Here is a 19,856-nt window from a genome sequence, read left to right as displayed (position 1 = left end):
CTTGGATAGTAATATGGTGTGTATCTACAGTGTTAATTCAAGTAACTCAATTCAAAGCCCTCCATTTGTTCAGAAGTTGGAAATAAAAACCTGTTGTGTTTTATATTTAAAAAATTACACTTAGTGAACTAGATGAATTGATACCTTCACGTTTTAGGAATGAAATCTGTTATCTTTATCTAGTTACTCAAACCACAGATTAGTGGAACTTAACTGAAATGGAACAGCAAGCCACTAACTGCGAAACTCAACATATCATATAGCATCTATAGCAGGGGTTCCCAACCTTTTTGTTCCTCCATACCCCTTGGGCATTTTTATAGGTTCCTGTGTCCCCCAAAAAATTAAGGATTAAAAAAACACGACATTGTGCAATTTGACTGCAGATTACAGTAGTGGTTATTCTCTCAGACCCAATGTGCCCCCTGAAAAGTGCAAATGTACCACTGGGGGTACATGGACCCCAGGTTGGGAACCCCTGATCTATAGGAAGTAAAAGGCCATCGACACTTGTGCCTGAGTCCTTCTTCAAGAGAGCTAAAAATCTAGTAGATGCTAGAATAAAAAGATTTGGGGGGAGAGGTTGGGGAAAGAACAAAGATTAACCGGTAAGGCACAATAGTCTGTGGGTCTGGGTGATCACATGGTTGCAGAGCTTGAAAACAGTGAGGATAACAATGTAGAGCAGTGAGAGAGACTGTTCACAGCCATTAACTCGTGGCAACTTTGTCAGTCCCAAGGATTCGTAAGTAGCAAAAGACTACAATTTTTGGTTCCACCTCAGATGAGTTGCTGATTTTCTAATAACCTCGCTGGTTCTAATGACTGCTCATATACAATGACAATTTCTATCTATACAACTTGCTTTAACGTTGTGAAGCACGTCAAGGCATAACCTTAACCTTGGAAAAAGGACATCGGAGGAAATTTCAGAACCCAGAGATTTGCAGCTGAAAGCAAGACGCTCAAAAGGAGTGATTATATTTAGAGATGGCCAAAAAGCTATAGCTGAAAAAGCAGGTACATCCTGAAGCATTCCAGGTCAAGAGGTTAAAAGGGGAGAGGGGAAACCATAAAGGGATTTGCCAACAACAAGATTTAAAAAAATTTTTTTAGTGCTAACCTAATGCTTCTGAAACCTACCTTCCCAAAGTTCATAAATTCAAACATGTCGGCACTTTTCCACGAGCCTTTATGGATAATAAAAGTCTGGAATTTTGCTGCTTCAAAATGCTGCTCAGCATAGTTCCAACTTGCTCACATCATACCCGACTCCACACTCAACTGTCATGGGGTTTCAGCAAAGCTGATGTTCACAAAACTTGCAATTCTACTTAGCAGTACATACCCATTATGAGAACTCAAATCCTCAATTTGCAAATAATGTGGAAAATATGTTAAATAATTCAAAACAATGGATGTTAAGCAAAAGATTGAACACAATATCTGCTTTGGCATAATGCTATTTTTAAATCAATAAATGATGATTTGACCTTGCGCTTAGATTAATGAAATTATTAGTTCCCTTCTCACCTGGAATGCATAAATCAACCAAAATAACTTTTTGTTAGTGACGTCAGATCTCAGATCATCATGACTACGTTAAGTTTCTTTGTGCTCAGAGAGCCAGTATTTAAAAACTATCTGGATTCCCCTGCACTGGGTGAATAGCCACTTGAAAGGTTTCATGGGGAGCTCTCAGCCTTACTGGAAAGCCTGCCAGTGCAAAAATCCTCCTTCCTGAGCTGATCTCCTTGAGCCAAAGGTCCAAGTCTCAAGGATCAACAGCAGATTGAGTAATGAATCTCCCTGATCTTTCTTGATGTCACAGGGTAGCTAAGCTGCAAGGGAATGGAGTAGTTGGCCTTGGGCATGGTCTAATGAAGGCAGTGATTATAAACATGTTAACGGTATGCCATTATTGATAATCCTGATTTAGAAATTTACACATCCTCGTGAAAATAAATGCTTAAACATATTTTCCATTGGAAATTATTAAAAAGTAATTTCTGTGAAGCCAATTTCTGGAAACTGTAAACATCCTTCATATTGAAATACTCTCAAGTTTTATCAACATGGTAAAGTGGAAAGATAATCTTTTAACAATAAATGAAATGACACACATGGTACAACTATGTTCTTTTAACATTCACATTCACACTTTTAATATCATGAAAATTTATTCAGACATGGCTTGTGTGTATTTAATGTACATCTTTTACAGAATGCTTTTTTTACAACATCCGTTTCCAAATAGCTGAATAGCAAGATACGGTAACAAATTGCCAAAGACATTTTAAATAGAAATCTTTATTTACAACATTAACATTGAGGCAAATAAATCAGTAACGCAATATCTGCTAACCATTTTACCTTTATTCTGTGGAGCCATCTTAAAATGAATTTTCTTTCATACCTTGCTTTGCTCGCAATGTAACATGGGGATAGACAGCAACGTGAGAAATCTTGAGAATGCTCAATTTAATCCTCACTACTCTTTACTACTATCCTTTCCAGATGGCCCTTTCTTTACCTACATGATAAATTTGTCAATTTCATAATTATGATACAGAAAAACAAAATAGGCCAAAGCAAAAAGGAAAAAAAAAGTGACTCATTATAATACTTGCATTTAATTATTTCTTATTTAAATAATAAATAGTTTGCTCCACTGGATAAACCTATACATTAACTATATTAATGTACAATTTGGTGTTATCAGTTAAGAAATAGGCTTGAATACACAATCTCAATTTCTAAGCCATAAGCAATCTAGAAATGAAAAAAATTAAAATTGAATAATCACACACGTTTTACTAGAAATCCCGAATCTCCAAGAGCACCAGTTTAAGATCGCACATAATAATTGTACAGGAATTTAAAACTGTAATTTTTAGCATTAAAAATATAACTCCTTTTTATTCACAGTGCTCCAAACTCATTCTGTGATGTGAAGTAACATTTGGGAAAAATGGTCACTTACTGTCAGTAAGGGTGAAATCAATGTGGTGGTCTGAAAATATGCAGCCCAACCCATTCAATTTTCAAAATGAGTTGTTGATATTACTGAAAGTCAGTATTCAGCCTGAAAGGACAACACCGATTTGTAAACAGGTCACTGAAGTTTCACTTGGAATAAAATCTGAGTCATTTAACATTAACTAATCAAGATACATTATCCTCACAAAATATGCCTTCCTGCATTCCCTTCCTTCTTGCTGCCATTAGATTTATGCTGGAGCATTGTTCACAAGCAACAGGTACCTGATCCAAGCAGCTATTATTCATCATAACCCTCAAGAGTTTGCTTCATCAGAGATATGGATAATCTTGTCCCTGTGCTTCCTCGATACCTACTGATGTACAAATCTTAAACAGTAAGGGGAGTAAAACTCCAAGCCAGTTTGCTCCTCCCAAGAGTTGATTAGGACAATGGAAGAGCCTTGGTCGCCTTCCACTCCTTTATAAAAAAGGGATTAGAACATGGAGCAACTCTGACCTATGTGGCTCAACTGCTATCAGGCTGAACTCTCTGAGTTATCAAGGAAATCAAGGTTCTTAACTGAGGATGATCAAGTCCCTCCTTAAATCAAATATAGGGATAGCTTTTGCACACTTTGGGAACAGCAATAACTTCCATACTTTGAAGGAGTAATCATGTTTTATGAGGAATTGGCGCATTGATCTTTATAAGTATCTCTTGCTAGAACAAAATATTAAGATGAAACAATCAGCAGTTTAATTCAAGTTTAAAAAACAATCACATTTTGCCTTGTGTATTTTTTTAAGCTTGGAAAGAAAAATGCAAAAATCTTGCATTCTCTAAATTGTGTAAAAGAACTACTTTTGTAAATTGGAAATGTTAAACAACACAAGAAATGTAAGATCCAAGTGATGATTTAACACATGCCATACACTTTAAACTTGTACCGGAAGAATCAATCTTTGAATTAGCTCCAATACAGCATTGTGTTGAGAATAAAATGCCTGAGTGCTCAAGATAGCAGGTCACCATTGGGCATGCTTAGTCTCCAAGGAATGTTCATTTAACGGGTTGCAGTTTAGGACCTCAGCACTTAAACTAGAAATCCTGTCTTACCTCTGCTGTATCTAATATTTTAGTAGGGAGGTTCTGGAAATCAGCTGTATCAACATGCCTACTTCTTGTAAGGAAACTAATTCACTTCCCTACCAAGGTGAGAGAGTTTTAAAATCTGTGAACAATAATAGATCTACATTAATTGATTCTATTCTTAATGGAATTCTTCCCTGAATATAAAATTAGCATTTTCAATATCTATTTCCTTGAGACACAAGAAATGGAACTGAAAATAATGAACCATTTATTTTTCCAAATATTTCCCACACGAATCTGCTACTGCATCCCAGCCAGACCCCTCCTGATGTTGTTATTGGGTTACCAGACTCCACACAACAGGTTACTTTAGCTGGTTATTTTTTTTTAAATATAAATCGGTCTAGATTTACAGCAAACCTGAGAATTTTCACTTCACCACTGATTCCTCTTTAACAACGAAGCCTGAAAAAGTAATTTTTCAATTTTGAATTGCCGGTGTACAAATCAAACAATTTTAACACTACTTACATTATTTAAGAACTAATTCTCAATATCCAGGAGAGTGGAAGCAACAGTCACTCAGGCATTTTTCTGCTGGACAGACAAATGTGGGGTACCTATTGCTCCACTCCATCTATGTTTGACTTCAGACAGTCAGATTATATTTTGGCTCATTTGCACCCCACATGGAGCACCAATCTCTACTAAATATTGACCTTGGATGTAATTAGCTGTTGAAGGAGGCTAATGCAAATCCTACACACAGCTTCCTGGTTTAAGAAGAGGCCGAGAGGATTTCTTAAAAGTCAGAGTCAAGCAGCAGGGAACAGGCCTTCCAGCTTACAACATCCATGCTATGGCAAACACACCTTCACGGGTCCAATATTTCCATTCGTATCTCCATAAATGACCCCTCCCTTCCCAAACCAAAGTTTTCCTCTAACTCACCTGGCACCACGGCAATTCACACCAGCCAATTAAACTACCAAACAGTACATCTTTGGAATGTGGGAGGAAACCGGAGCACCTCGAGAAACCCACACGGACACAGGAAGAATACAGACAGGACCCAAAGCCAAGACTGAATCTGGGTCACCGTACCACTGTGTCACCCCAAACCAAACAAAATCAGGTGCATTTGATCCATGTTCTCCCAATGAAGCAGACATGCTTTTAAATTCAGACATCAGTAATTTATCCAAAAATGAATATTAAATGCTGTGTTTTTCCTGTGTATGGGGTTATACAAAAACAACCCTCCATTGAATAGTTGTGGAATGTATCAGCTGCTGTTGAAAGCAACAAGTCATTTTAAAAAAATCTGTTAAGAGATCAATATGATCAGAAGAGGCCTCTGGCCATTAACTGCACAAAACATATTACTTCAACCAAAGTTGGTGCAATTTGTAAGCATGTTCAATTTGTGATATTCATAAATGCTGTCAGGAACCAGCATTTTGTCTCAGTCTCCACGCAAACATTAATTGTGGGTGAATTGTTGCATAGATATCCTTACTAACTGAATATTTAAGATAAAACCATTAGGTAAAAGTATCCATTTATAATCCAGCATCTGCAGTCTCTTGTATATTCATTAACAAAGTCTCTATTTAGGGAAGCAAGTTTCTTATTGACAGTGGCATATCCATGATTTTGTGTGCTTTCCTGCACAATTTACTTCTTTATGTAGTAGCAGATCTATCCATCTTGGGAAACATTAAGTTGCTGCACATCAAACAAAAGAAAAATGGAAGGGAAAGCAAAGTCTTATTAGCTGAGGCAAAGGTGCGCAGAATAATTCCACCGTATGTTATCTTTAAAATTATTTGCCAGTGTTACATTTATAGTTTGATATATTTAATTCACCTGCAAATATTGTCTAAGTTTCTATCAGAAAAACTCCCACTGCAAACAATGAATTTTGTCTTTGATTAAACATTCTGAAATCAGTAGCATTTACTGTTTAACACAGTAATTTCCAGATGAATGAGCTGAAGGCAGATGCAATCCAGAGTAGCAGAACCCGCAAAAAGCAAACAACATTTAATCTTGCTCACTGTACTGCCCATGGAATTGCACATTGTTTAGTTCTGTCACTCATTCATAATGGAGTTTGCGTATTCAGAATTACACAAAATCAGTAAGTTACACTGCACAACAGCATAAATTGCTGTTTGAGGCAGTCACCTGCAGCCTGACATCAGAATTCAATCGCATTTTAAGGATGAAAATTATCTTCCATCTCCCTGATTTTGCAAAAGTAGAGGACTACCAAAGTCTCCTCTTCACCATTGACCCTCACATGATCCATCACACGGGAATCAAAAATTAACTATTCAACAACTTACAGGTATTTCACTCACTTCCTCTCAGAGGTGAAGGTGGTCAAGTGGCATGATGGGCAAATCTACACACAAATTAAGATTGGAACCAAATGAGAAATAAATTATTCTCCAAATTTTTAATCAGTTGCTATTTAGTTAATCTTAACCACAATTAAAGTTCAAGATTAATACAGTTGTACATTTCAGAAGCACCCTTTCTAAGTGAAATTTGTGAGGGTGGGTGTCAGGACCTGTGCCCGAGGTGGGGGTGGGGGGGGGGGGGGGGAACGACGACAAGAGAAATAAATTCAATTTTTATAAAAATGAAAACTACACAGTGACATGGGAAAATCTAAACATTGTGCACATTCGTACAAATTAATTCCATTGTCAAGGCCAGGCGCAAACAGGACTGACAACCTGAAATTATGCTAAAAGGCAAGTGAACAGAAATAAGTCCATCAAATAATTAGCCTCACCAATGCTGTGCAAACAAAAAGAAATCCGTAAATGTGACCTATAAAAGTGTATATATAATATAATATTGTATTCATTATTTACATGATATATTCACAGGAGCCAGGTTTCAGGTGTTTTATGCTGCAGTACCTTGCTTAGAGTCAACAGCACACACCTTGTATTGCTCCCATTTGAAATTTTTATCTGCAATATTTTAAAATGAAGATTATTATTGCTAGGCATTGCATATGCAGATTTAAAAAGTTGGATGTTGGGATACATACAGTTGTGAACTTTGAAATACCAATGGAATATTTAGTACAAAGATGATCCAGAAAATGAAAACATGGATGTGCCAATGTGCAGCTATGGCTACACTGATCACAAGAACAGTGAACCTTGACTACTTCAATCTTCTCTAAAGTGCATCCCCAAGCACACTGTTCTCTGCTGTCACTTGGCAATTGTTCCTCCCAAGTGTTCATAACTGTATAAGAACCACATTGCGAGTGACATTTCACAATACTATCAGGAAAGAAAAACATGGCTAGATACTTCAGTAAAAGTAGATGCAAGATTTGGCAAGCAAGGATGACATGAAAGGTCAATTAAAAACCAAAGCAAATCTTAAACAATTTTGAGATTTTGATCCAGCTCTGTATGGTTGACGAGAGTCTGCATTTTGATAAAACATCTAATAAAAACAGAGAAATAGTTCTCCCTTCTTAAGAAATGAACACCTCAACCGGCTGGCACAGTTGTTCTGGTTGGGCTGCACTAAACACTAGCAGCACACAAGATGGCGTTGTTTCCTTCTTTGTGCAAATGTCTGCTGTAGATCCTTAGTGCACTGATTTCACAAGCCACGTGAACCCAGATTAACCTTTTGGATTGATAATCAGCCATCCTGAGTTGTCAGCAATATTTCTGTTCATGAAAACAAAATGATAAGGAAAATTAATTAAAACCAATGAATCAGGTTTTGGCCCCTTCAAGAAGAAAATAAACAAGCAATTCAATTAAACATATAGTTTGTTAGTGCTTTGAAGGAAAGTCAGTGATGGCAAAGCGAACCTATTTTTTTTTCTAGTGATACGCACCAAAACTAAAAGTTCAGATACAGAACAAGGTTTCCTTCACTTAACTCCTATAACTTTTTGGGCACATAGCATAACTTCTTAGCATTCTTTTAAAAAAAATAGCATGAACTTGCAGGGACAAAAATGAAATAGCTGTGACCCTTGCAGCCTTATTAGAGACACAAAGGACACAGCAAACAAGGTTTTAAAAAAAACCACTAAATTACCATCACTGCTACAACTATCCCTATAAATACTCAGAAGTTTGTGGCTGAATGAGCTCATTGTATTAATGTCAATTCTGCTCTGGCCAGTCTGCTTAAATGAATCTGCCCTCCTTTGTGACAAGTAACTACTTATTTGATATACTCCATGTATGAGACAATTTTTTTGTTTCTGAACAAATAACAAAATTACCTCAGTAGCATTTATTGGATCTTCTGTGAAAGCTTTAATTTTTAATCAAGACATGGAGGACTCAATCTTACTGAAAAATATAAATAATGACCCTCATGAGCAGCCATAATAGTGTAAGCTTGTCCTTTGATGTGGGACCCATGTGGAACTGATTGATTTAGCTATTTACCTCCCAATCCTCAAGCCTTTATCCAGCAAGGATCGTGTCCCGACCACCACTATATTAAAACTAAGTCCTGACTTGCACCATGAGTTACTGATTTCCATATTTTAATACCAAGGTCACACATATTTGTATGACAGCAGATTCTCTTTAGCAGCACCTCTTCAGTGCAATGTCTCATGCCTGTCCCGCATCGGACTTGTCAGCCAAAAACGAGCCTGCAGCTGACGTGGACTTTTACCCCCTCCATAAATCTTCGTCCGCGAAGCCAAGCCAAAGAAGGAATAACCTGTTCACTAATTTGGCTCCCACAATAAATGAACAAGAGCAGAGTGGGCATGTGTTCCCTGAATACCTAAAATAAATTATTTAATTTAAACATAAATAAATTCTAAGTGGCTTAACAAGCTAGATGCTGAAAGACTGAGCCTTGTATCCAGAGAGTTTAGAAGGCAGGTATGGCATTGGCTATTTTGGAGCAAATGTTCCTTCGACAAAGCTTGGCAAATCTTCAGAATTCTCTACACTGGCAGGCTCCAAATATTTCATCAAAGGTACGGTAAAGTGTGATTGACAGACTTCTGGGCATCAAAAGAAATAGGGAAAAAAGAAAGTGGATGATAAACAAGTTCAATCGTATACTTAATAAACACCGCAGCAGACTCACCTTCCTATTTCTAGAGGTCTACACTTTAAAATTATTGGTTAACTGTAAAACAATTTTGGGCAGAAAAAGATTGTAAAATATTATAAATAATTTTATTAAATTAAAATTCCTACCTGTTCTGGACCCAAGCTTGATATCCCTGACACAGACATTGGAGCCATACCCATTTGCCCTGGCATCTGACCCATATTGTTGCCACTAGCATTTACTGGCATGTTGTTGTTCATATTCATCAGATTGTTGTACGTGTTGGCATTTGTCTGTTGCCCAAATTGTTGTGGAGATTGTTGTGGAAAAGCACTGCAAAAATAGAGACAAGATAAACTAATTTACATCTATTCAGTGCCACCCAACCAGAGTCAACCATTACAGAGGAATGAAGTCTGCATGAACCATCTGAGATTCAGGTGTGCAGTGGCATTTCAGGTTTTGGCCATATTTCTTAAACAATATGAGCCCAACCTCTTCCCATCACAATTTCCAGAAATTTCGCCATGAAGTATGTCAGAAAACTCTTGCAGCTATTATCAACTTTTATGTAGAGAAAAAATGTTGATGTTTGTTTTTCATAGCTCACTGATTTAAGCTAAGTGGAAAAGGTTGTTTTAGCTTTCACACTAGAAATGTGCTTTCTCTATAGCTTTTGCATTGGTGCAAATGGTTTTTATTTCGACACATTCAAAACCTGAAGTGGACATTTGGAGCTGGGAGTTAACCTCACTCTGGAAACAAAGTAATCCAAAACCTAGAGGAATAGCCCTGTGTTGCTCCAACTTGATGGTTATCAAACTACTGCTTCAGTTTAGTATCAAAAGAGAATGCAAGAGCATCTTGGGAGGTCTTAGGGCTTCATGGTGTGTTTTTTTTAAATCATTAATTATGCTTTTATGGAATTCATGGCTGCTATCCACACAGACAGAACATTTAAGATTTTGTCACATACTCACAAAGTTCTCTCTCTGACAGATATATTGCCAGTCCAGGCAACCAATTAACAAATATTAAACTCATAATGTGAACCAAATCCAAATTGAGTCCCTTCTCTGAACCTCAAACAATGCTAGCACTCCAAATAGTTTGTGCAATAACCAATGTAACAGCTCTAAATAGCTTACCTATTTCCACCCATACTTCCTGTGGACCAACTTTTCATGTCAGTGGTTGTTTGATAGACAGAAGCAGCCTGAGGGTGTTGCATCATGGGATTCTGTGAAGGTCCCATTCTTGACATGAGTGCATTATGAGGGCTGGGAGCCCTGCCAAAAGCTGGATCAGTCTGCTGATTCATCCCTGTGTAGAGAAAATGAGTTAGTCCAGTTCCTGAAACACAAAACCAGTCCATTCACATTGTGAAAGCCAGAATCTGCCAATAAAAAAAAAACCCTTTGCCATCAAAGGCAATGATGTGTCACTGTAATTCCCATTATCAACATTATCTGCTGCTTGGTGAAAATTTGTGCTGATATGAAGTAGAGAATTTTCATTATTGTAATTTTTTCACATTTGGACACTTACTGGACAGACAATATCTCCGTGGTACTGACTGCATGGAGGTTTTTTCTTGTCTGATACAGTGGGCATCAACAGAGTGGTAGAGTGTGTCCAGGGGCAGAGATCACCAAGCAGCAGATACATGTTGATAATTGGAATTATTAAAGGAGAGGTGAAGAGCAGATCAAACTAAATTAGGGAGGGTATCCAGTGGGTGAAATGTGTTGGTAGTAAGTGGTTGGGCCGGGAAAGGGCGAGGAAATAAAGGAAAGGAAGAACAATCAGGAGGGTTAAAGTTGGATCTGTTCGAGAGTGACACAGTAAGTCATGGGTACCTGAAATTAGAAAATTCAGTGTTCGTACCATTGGCTTGAAATTACCTAGGCAGAATATGAGGTGTTATTTATTGCACTGGGCCTCACCCTGGGAGTGGAAAAGGCCACAAATGGACAAGATGGTGTAAAACTGAGAATGGGAGTTAAATGGCAAGCAGTTGTGAGCTCAGGGAGGTCATTACGGACTGAGTAACTGCAAACCAGTTGCCAAGACAGTACTTAGTCTCACTGATGTAGAAGAGGTTTCATCAGGTGTACCAACTGCAGCGGGGAAGGTTAAAGGTCATATACGTGAACCTTTGCCTCACCTGGAAGGGCTGTTTAGATACATGGATGGTGGTGGTGTAGGGACAAGTGATGAATCATCTGTGTTGTAGGGGAATGTGTGCCAAGAGTGGATGGAGAAGGATGAGCTGACCAGCGTGTAACAAAGAGAGTGGTCCCTACAGAAGGTGAAAAGGGGAAGATTTGGCTCATGGTGGATCCTGTTGCAACTGGCAGAAATTACGAAGGATGATTTGCTGAGGTGAAGTAGGGTGAAAGGTTAAAACTATACCTGTTCTGTTTGGAAGGGCGGAGAATAAGAACAGAAGACAGGGAAATAGAGGAAATGCAAGAGGGGGCGCCATCAACCACAAAAGAAGGGAAGCCATGCTTCCTAAAAAGGGCAGACATTTCACATATCCTCTAATGGAAGGACTCATCTTGAGTAGGATGCAGGTTTCTCTTCAGCCCATACGAGCAGGCAAACAAACTGGAAAAAGATTGAATAATCTTCAATAACAAGGATGCCAATACATCTTTCAAAGTTTGGAGATGCTGATATACTTGCACTATTCCACTTGCATTGCTGAGTGTTTTACAACCAGGAGCCTGCAAGTTCACACAAAATGAATTTTGTGATTTGTTCATGACAATAAATTCTGAATCTGATACAACTCAATTATTGGTGCTTTTTCTTGCCCAAGTGGCTCAGAAAAATATTTTACTTTGGGTATTCCTCAAAATGAGATCCTGAAACTAAATACTATGAAGTTCCTATTATTTTCTCTCAGACATACAAGAGGTAGTAATGAGGGAAAATAAATGAAGAATGGAGTAATGATCTCTTAAGGTTGCAACACAGTTTTTTTAAAATACAGAGTTGTGGGTGCCTCGAAAGCCATGTCAGGGCTGGTGGTAGAGGCTGGAACAATAGGGGTTTCATGAAGAGACTCTCAGACAGGCACATGGATGAAAAAAAATAGAAGGTCATGAGATAGGGAGGGATTTTTTCGGTAGTGTGATGAAATTGTGTTATTAATCTTTAGATATTATATATAGTTTTAGTAGTTATTTTGTGGGTTTTGAAACAGGGACACACAGAACCCATATTGAAAGTCGAAAAGTCTGCTGGACCATTGTTGGCAAAAGCTGTATAAACATGCCATGGAATCAAAAAAATGGTTAATTGAAAACTAAAGTCACTTGTGTACACAAAAAGGACTGCTGGTCAAACAACAGGCCATCTGTTTGATTATTCATGTTCTTAGAATTGAAACCTCACACAAAACAGCCACTTAATTCTGGGTATAAGTAGACAGAGAAGAAGTAACTTCAAAGTTATAGCAATGAGGTTGTGTCATGTGATGAGTAATTTTCAGCGAACATATTATTGCAACAGAGACATTTTGAAAGTAGAAGATGCTTGACCATCCTGTAAGTCACACAGGATTGAAATGCAGTAACCATCCTTTGGATAAGGAAGGCTGGTTGTGTTCTCCTTATGAAAAGGAGGAACACTGAAAAATGGTTTTGAAGGATTTAGCCATTTCAGGTGTCTCTCTGAAAAGAGGACAAATTCATCATGGCCACTTCATGAAACCCTTGCCTGGGTTTGTGAAATCATCTTGGAAGTAAAACAAGTTCTGAAATTTCCATGCATGAGAGGAAATTCATTCACTTGAAGAAACAATTCTTTGAAAACAACTCTGCAAGAAATGTGTATGTTTTGGGAAGTCCGATGCCTCACATTTACTCCATAATTGCCTTTGAACAATAATTTAAAGAATCTGAACTTTAAAATCATCTCTTCAGAATTAAGTTTAAACTGCAATGGTTTGGGTTTTACCACACACATATACACACACTCTCTCTCTCTCTCACTCACATTATTTTACATTTGCACGTAGTGGGGTTAAGTTTAGAGTTAAGTAAGAAGTGTTATGTTATTAACGAAAATTATTGTTTTAAAGGTACCATCGTCTTGGTGAATTTCCATTGCTGCTGGTCTAGTGCGTAAACAGGTAGGTATACAGTATATGGGTTGGCACAATATCGTGGGCTGCAGAGCTTGTACTGTCCTGTGTAATGTACTATGCTCTATCATAATTATTTAAGGAAATGACGGCAAGGTGATAAAGTTTAAAAATGCACAACTAAAATTGTGAATTTGTCAATTGCCAACAGAATTGAGCTGAAACCAGGAGTTCCAGTCCAAACTCCCATCATTCAGGCAGACAGATAGAAGTCTAATGAAGGTTGGGACTGTGAGAGAGATGGCAGGGCATCCAACAATCAGCCTGCCATCAGACTCAACAGAACTATTAGAATCCAAGACTCCACTGATTTCAGTGGAGATTCTTGGCTGTAGAATGTTAAATATAGATGCTTAATTGCATTTTCTTTTTTTGTTTAACATTTTTAGTAATTTTAAAAATATTTTAGTGAGCATATTTAAATAAAACATTGTAAATTATTTATATTATATACATTTTGATCATGGATTTCATCCATTTCCAATAACAAGCATTTTAAAACGGTCTGAAGACCAAAAGTCTTTCAGCTTTGATAGGAAGCACAAGTCCCAAATTTAACCAATGGCCCTGGGTCCTCAGCACAGTTCCACTTGAAGCTGACACTGTGTCTAGACAGATAATGACATGAGCCTTCTGCATCCTGCCCAGCTGGCTGTAGTGGTCAGGTAGTGCTGGCAGGACTGTTACCTCTAAGATGTGCGCTTTACCACCGCACGTTTTGCAACCAGCGCACAAAGGGAATTAATGTGCCCACATAATTTCTGCATTTCGGAACCAAGTAGTTCATAGAATAAAATCTTAACTAAATACATTACTTTGTAGAATACAATCATACTTGTGTGATATTAAAACATACCAATACAGTTTTATTAGCCATGAGAGGTAGGCTGTGCCAAAATGATCTTGAAACAGTTTCAAGTTTACATTTGCACAAATATTCAGTGCACACATACTTTTCTCACACAAAAACATTTCCACAACAGTTTTTTTGCATACACTGACAACTAAAAAGTAGAGGATTGGTTAAGGACAATAAATTGGTCATGAACAAAGCATAGACTAGCTTCAGAAACAACTTAAGCAATAAAATGTCTTGAGCTGCATCACAGAAATATGACTATTACATTAAATGATGAAGCCCTCTTTCTGTGCTGTATGTGACTTTTCAGGCCTAGACAACAGAAACCACACAAAATATATCAAATCAAACTGGGTAGACTTGGGTGGCCAGAAATGAAGATGCAGAGCTCTTGGAGAATTGAATCTGGGTAAAGTGAGGTTTTAAGAAAGAATAAAGAAATTCTGACAACTTTATGAGAGACATATAAAACGTCAGATTTGTTGGATATCTGAACAAGTCAGAGAGCATCTATGAAGTGTGAAAAAGAGAAATGTTTCAGGTCAATAGCCTATCATCAGAATTAGGTCAGAGGAAAAAACAGATTGAAAATCCAGCCAAAGGCTTAGTTGGGGTGGGGACAGAAAGGCATAGGAAGGACTTTGTTTGGAGATAAAATTAAGTGACAAATGAATTGATGATGCTGTACGTGGAAAATAGTTACTCAAAACAACCAAAGGAATGCTGAAAATGCTCATGGTTTGAGCTACAAAGAAAGGCTACTTCAAAGATAGCTAAGTAAGAGAGGTTGGATCAAGTACAATTTAATACAAAATTAGTGAACTTTATACCATAATTTGCAGGGTAAGTGAATTGCTGTGGCGATGCTGGAGTTATCGGTGGACCACCCATGGGAGCTTCCATGCCAGTGGGAGCCGTTACATTGGGTGGAGGACTGAAGCCCTGCTGTTGGTGCTGTCGCATGATCATGGCTCGATGCATCATCTGCCGCTGACGAAGCTGTTGACTCAAGAGCTCTCGTTGTCTCTGGGCCATCATCTGTGCATTGAGAAAGCCCTACAAATGAGTACAGAAGACGACGTAAACAGCCCACAGTAATCCTCAGACCATAATTTGACTTGAAATGTGATTGTTACAATTTACATGAGGTTGAGGAGCAAACTTATGGTGTCCAAGTTCCAGTACAGTAAAAGTCCTAAAATCCACACTGCTCAGAATCCAGATTTTCGGGATTCTCGGGCAGTACTTTTAAAATTCTAATTTAAGGAGGAATAAAGAAGAGATGAACAGATAAATTTTGAAATTTATTCATTCACAAATACAGCATGCTTCATTTATCAAAACGATCAGTTTTAAAGAAAAATAAAGTCAACACTTGACAAAAATGTAAACAAAATATTTTCACTACAAAAAAAAGCATGTAACACTTGAAATTATGCTTGAAAATGAACATTGTAAAAGAAAAATGCAGCATTCAAATTAATTTTTTGTGATAAGAGTACCTGTATTAAGCGTGGTCACTTGTTACCACTGTGGCACTTACACAAGCATGCACACAAAAGCCTGCTAAATTTAAAAAGTTTGAGAGTCCGGATTCTTGGGTGGTCCGGATTTCTGGCATCCGGAGTTATGGACTTCTACTGTAGTTCAGTGTAAAACAATTATAATTTAAATAATGTGGAAAATCCACATCCAAAGAAATTCATATTAAAGAAAAGATTTTGCACAGGATAGGGTTTGGATTGGAATTTTTTTCCTTAATTTCCCGCAGATACTAATGCAATTATATTTTAATAACTAAAGAAACAGTCAACAACTCTCACACTCTCAATTCTAAATGCAGTGACTAGAAATTATACTTTTCAAATCAAAATCTTAAGGAAAACTGTAGAGTATGAATGTAGTAATAACTCAAGAGAGGTCAGAAGTCATAATGAAAGTATTCAGTAAAATCATATTGTAAATGAAAATTATACATCTCAGCTATTGAAAAATGGTAAACATGAACACAAACACAGCAACATATTTACCAACTGGCCTACAGGAAAGCAAATTGTTGTTGAAAATAAAAGACTGAAAATAAACCTTTACCTGTGCCACCATTTGCTGTTGGATGCCTGGCCGGAGAGCTGGATTTACTGCATTGGGACTTTCCAGTTTGACTCCAAGAGATTGACGACTTGGATTCATAAGCTTCAAAATACAAATATGAATAAAGTATTTCTAATTCAATATCAAGAACAAGAGTTACTATCGTTTATTCACTCTAATGAGAAATGAAAACCAAGGCATTCAAAGTGAACAGATAACCAAAACGCAAGAAAGCAAACTGGTTTCTCTTTACATGGGGAAGTTACAAGTCATGACTACCCATCTTCCCAAATTTCAAAAATCATAGCTTTTCCATTTTCATCTATTCATTTGGAAATTTATAAAACAACCAATTCCATGGCGACAAAGAAATTCCTCCTCCAAAAATAAACAAAGTTCACAATCGCATTCAGGTCTGATGAAGAACCTCACCAGTGGTAAGAACCAAGAAAATATATCATGACATTCCACTTAGTTGCTGGTAATGTCTTTAATTTCATCAGATACCTCAGAATGGGGTGATATTAACCAAACTTAAGGAAGGCAAGTGTTGGCATGCAAATAATTTCCCTGAATATTTCCAAAACAAATTGTACCGGAAGTCTGAAATTGTTCACATCGTCAAATAACAAAGATGTTCCCGTGGAAAAGGGTTTTGGTTTCAGAAAGGAATATTCAAATGCCATTCTTTATTTAAGAAAATTCAATGTTAATTTTAAAAAATTTAAAATCTGAATAGGGTATCCTGAATTCAAGCAACCAGCAAAAAAATCAAGGAAAATAAATCTTAAAACATTAAAATAAATAAGAATAAAATAAATAATAGATTAAAAATGCAAATTTAAAATGGTCAATGTTCTCTAAAATAACACATAAACCTTTGGTGAAGATGGAAACAAATATTCAGACAATGGAATGCCTTGGTCGTGCTTTGCTTATCGCAGCTGTTTGAATAAAGTTTAAATACAGTAGTGTATCAATAAAATAGCATCACCCAGGATGAAGAGCTGGGTGATGTCGCTCGCCATTGGAGTGAATCTCTTAAAGTCTCTCCTTAACCCTGCTTAGTAAGAGCCGCTCCAGACAGAGGCTTTATTTGTAAACTTGGGGAAGGGACCGTTAATTATCTATAATGTTTATATAGATTTTGGGCGATTCTGTGGAGGGGAGGAATCTGCAGATGGAGCGATAGCTAAATGTTTTCAAAGAATATGATTGAAAATAAAGTAAAATCCTTTACTATTTATATATTTATTCAAGTGAAGTTTATTCAGTGTAAGTACAGTATAGTCTTTCATCTTTCTGTTTATTCTTATTGGAGGTGCATTAGTTATGAATTGTAAGAGGTCAAGCATCACTTTGATGCCTCCATATTACATTGGTTTGCTAGAATGGATATCAGCTGGTCTTGGGGAGAATGTTTAACAGAATGTCTACAGACAAAACACAGAAATGCCGGAGGAACTCAGCTAGCCTCGCAGCATCCATAGGAGATAAACATATATTCCCAATGTTTCGGGGGTGAGCCTTTCTTCAAGATACAAGGAAAAAAACAAAAAGGCATCTGAATAAAGACGGGGAGAGAAAGGGCAAATAATGGTAGTGGGAGTGGTGCAGACCAAAAGCCAAAATTGAATATGAAAAGAGGAAAGGTGAGAATTGATTTTTCAATTTCTCGCCTCATTCCCTTGCTTACATGCGCCATACTGAGACCACCTTTAAATTGGAGAAACAATACCTCAACTTCTATCTGGATGGCATTAACATCTACTTTTCCAGTTTCTGTTAACCTCCCCCCTTCTTCCCCTGTTGCTTTTCCCCCAGCTCTTTCCCTCTCCCTCTCTTCCCTTTTCCCTCTTTTCACAGAGCCAAAATCAATTCTCACCTTATCATATCCAATTAACATCCTTTGGCTTTTGGTCTGGACTACCCCCACCCCTCCCATTCTTTCCCCCTTGTTTCTCCAATCTTTATCCAGCTGACTTCCTGTTTTTTTTTCGCTTATACCTTGAAGAAGGGCTCAGCCCCAAAACATCTTGCAATACACCAATGAACACTGTGAAACGGGCTGAATCCCTTCAGCATTTTTGCATGTGTTTTTACTACAATCTCAGTTTGATTTGATTTGATTTAATTCACTTTATTGTCATTGCACCAGTAAATCAACCAATGAAATACAACCAGCATCTAACCAGAAGTTTTTAAAAAAAATGCTATATACTTTATAATAAAACTTGCAATTAAAATCAACAACACTATTCTAAATGAACTGTTAAAAAGTACTGCTTTTACAGTGTGAGTCCAATACCACTCAGTGCCATGAATCAGGGTTCAACATAGTCACAGCTTTCATAAAAAAAGCTCTCTTCAGCCTACTGGTACGTATGATGATTTGGGTGTGATGCATCTTTAATGTTTCTCGCCCTACTCAGACATCATTCCCTATATTTTCGAAGGTAGGCAATTGGATGCCAATAATCCATTGGGCAGTTTTTACTATCTGCTGGAGTACCTTGCAATCTTGTGCAAGACAATTCCTGTACCACACCGAAATACCATACGTTAGCAGGCTCTCAATTGTGCATCTATAGAAATCCAACCGTATCCTGGGACCAAAGTGGATCTTCCTCATGTTCCTCAAAAAATAAAGACCCTGGTTGTGCCTTTTTAATCAGAATTGAAGAGTTCAGGGACCGAGTGAGATCTTCAGAGAGATGGGCACCAAGGAATTTAAAGCTCGGTAAACGTTCACCACCACTCCATTGATGTAAATCGGGATGTGAGTGTAGCTTCTGGTATGCCTGAAGCCACGATGATCTCCTTGGCCTTCAGAGTGTTGAGTGCCAAGTTGTTATTGGCACACCACAAGACCAGGAGCTGAACCTCACCCCTGTAGGTTGTTTCAATGTCCCCTTTAATCAGGCCTACCACCATGGTGCCATCTGCGAACTTGATTATTAAATTTGCACTATATATAGGAACACAGTCGGATGTAAAAAGGGAATACAGAAGGGGGCTCCACACACAACCCTGGGGCACGCTGGTATTCAAGGTAAGAATGGAAGAGAAAATATTGCCCAGCTGAACAGATTGAGGTCTATTAGTTAGGAAGTAGGAAGTACAAAATTACAAAGGGAGGGCTGATACCATGCAGATGAAGTTTGGTTATCAGCTTAGAGGGGACAACAGTATTGAAAGCTGAGCAACAGTCGATAGGAGTTAAAGCTGTCTAAATGAGTCAAAGCAGAGTGAAGTATTATTGAAATGGCAACTCAGTTGACCTGTTAGTACTGTAGGCGAATTGATGATAATTCATAGTGGCAGGCAAACAGAATTTCAGATGAGATAAAACCAACCTCTCAAAACACTCTGCGTTGATGGGGCTGATTGCAACTGGCCTGTAGTCATTTAGACTCATAGTGGTAGAATGATGGCAGCAGTCTTACAGCTTGTTGGAACAACTGCCTGGGCTAGGGACAGATTGAAAATGTCTGTAGAAATCCCAGCCAACTGTTCTGCACAGGGTCTAAGTACACGGCCAGGTATGCCATTCGGACCAGCAGCTTTCTGTAAATTCACCCTACTCAGAGTTGTCT

The 19,856-nt window shown here is 37.8% G+C and overlaps 1 protein-coding gene across 15 annotated transcripts in view; it reads right to left on the bottom strand.

The window, feature by feature from the left end:
- Positions 1-2,137: 2,137 nt before the first annotated feature.
- LOC138735778 (nuclear receptor coactivator 3-like) overlaps positions 2,138-19,856 on the bottom strand; it is a 193,903-nt gene continuing 176,184 nt past the window's right edge. For 10 of the 15 annotated variants that reach the window (XM_069884178.1, XM_069884175.1, XM_069884184.1 and 7 more), the window contains 5 exons: positions 16,261-16,362; positions 15,000-15,225; positions 10,303-10,477; positions 9,301-9,487; positions 2,138-7,788 (listed from right to left, as the gene is read on the bottom strand). In XM_069884178.1, coding sequence (XP_069740279.1) covers positions 7,777-7,788; positions 9,301-9,487; positions 10,303-10,477; positions 15,000-15,225; positions 16,261-16,362 — 702 coding nt within the window. In that variant the 3' untranslated portion in view covers positions 2,138-7,776. The other 5 variants (XR_011339937.1, XM_069884186.1, XM_069884185.1 and 2 more) reach the window with 5 other exon arrangements.

Source organism: Narcine bancroftii, chromosome 6 (genome assembly GCF_036971445.1).
Source record: "Narcine bancroftii isolate sNarBan1 chromosome 6, sNarBan1.hap1, whole genome shotgun sequence".
Lineage (NCBI taxonomy): Eukaryota > Metazoa > Chordata > Chondrichthyes > Torpediniformes > Narcinidae > Narcine > Narcine bancroftii.
This window is presented reverse-complemented; position numbering and strand designations above follow the sequence as displayed.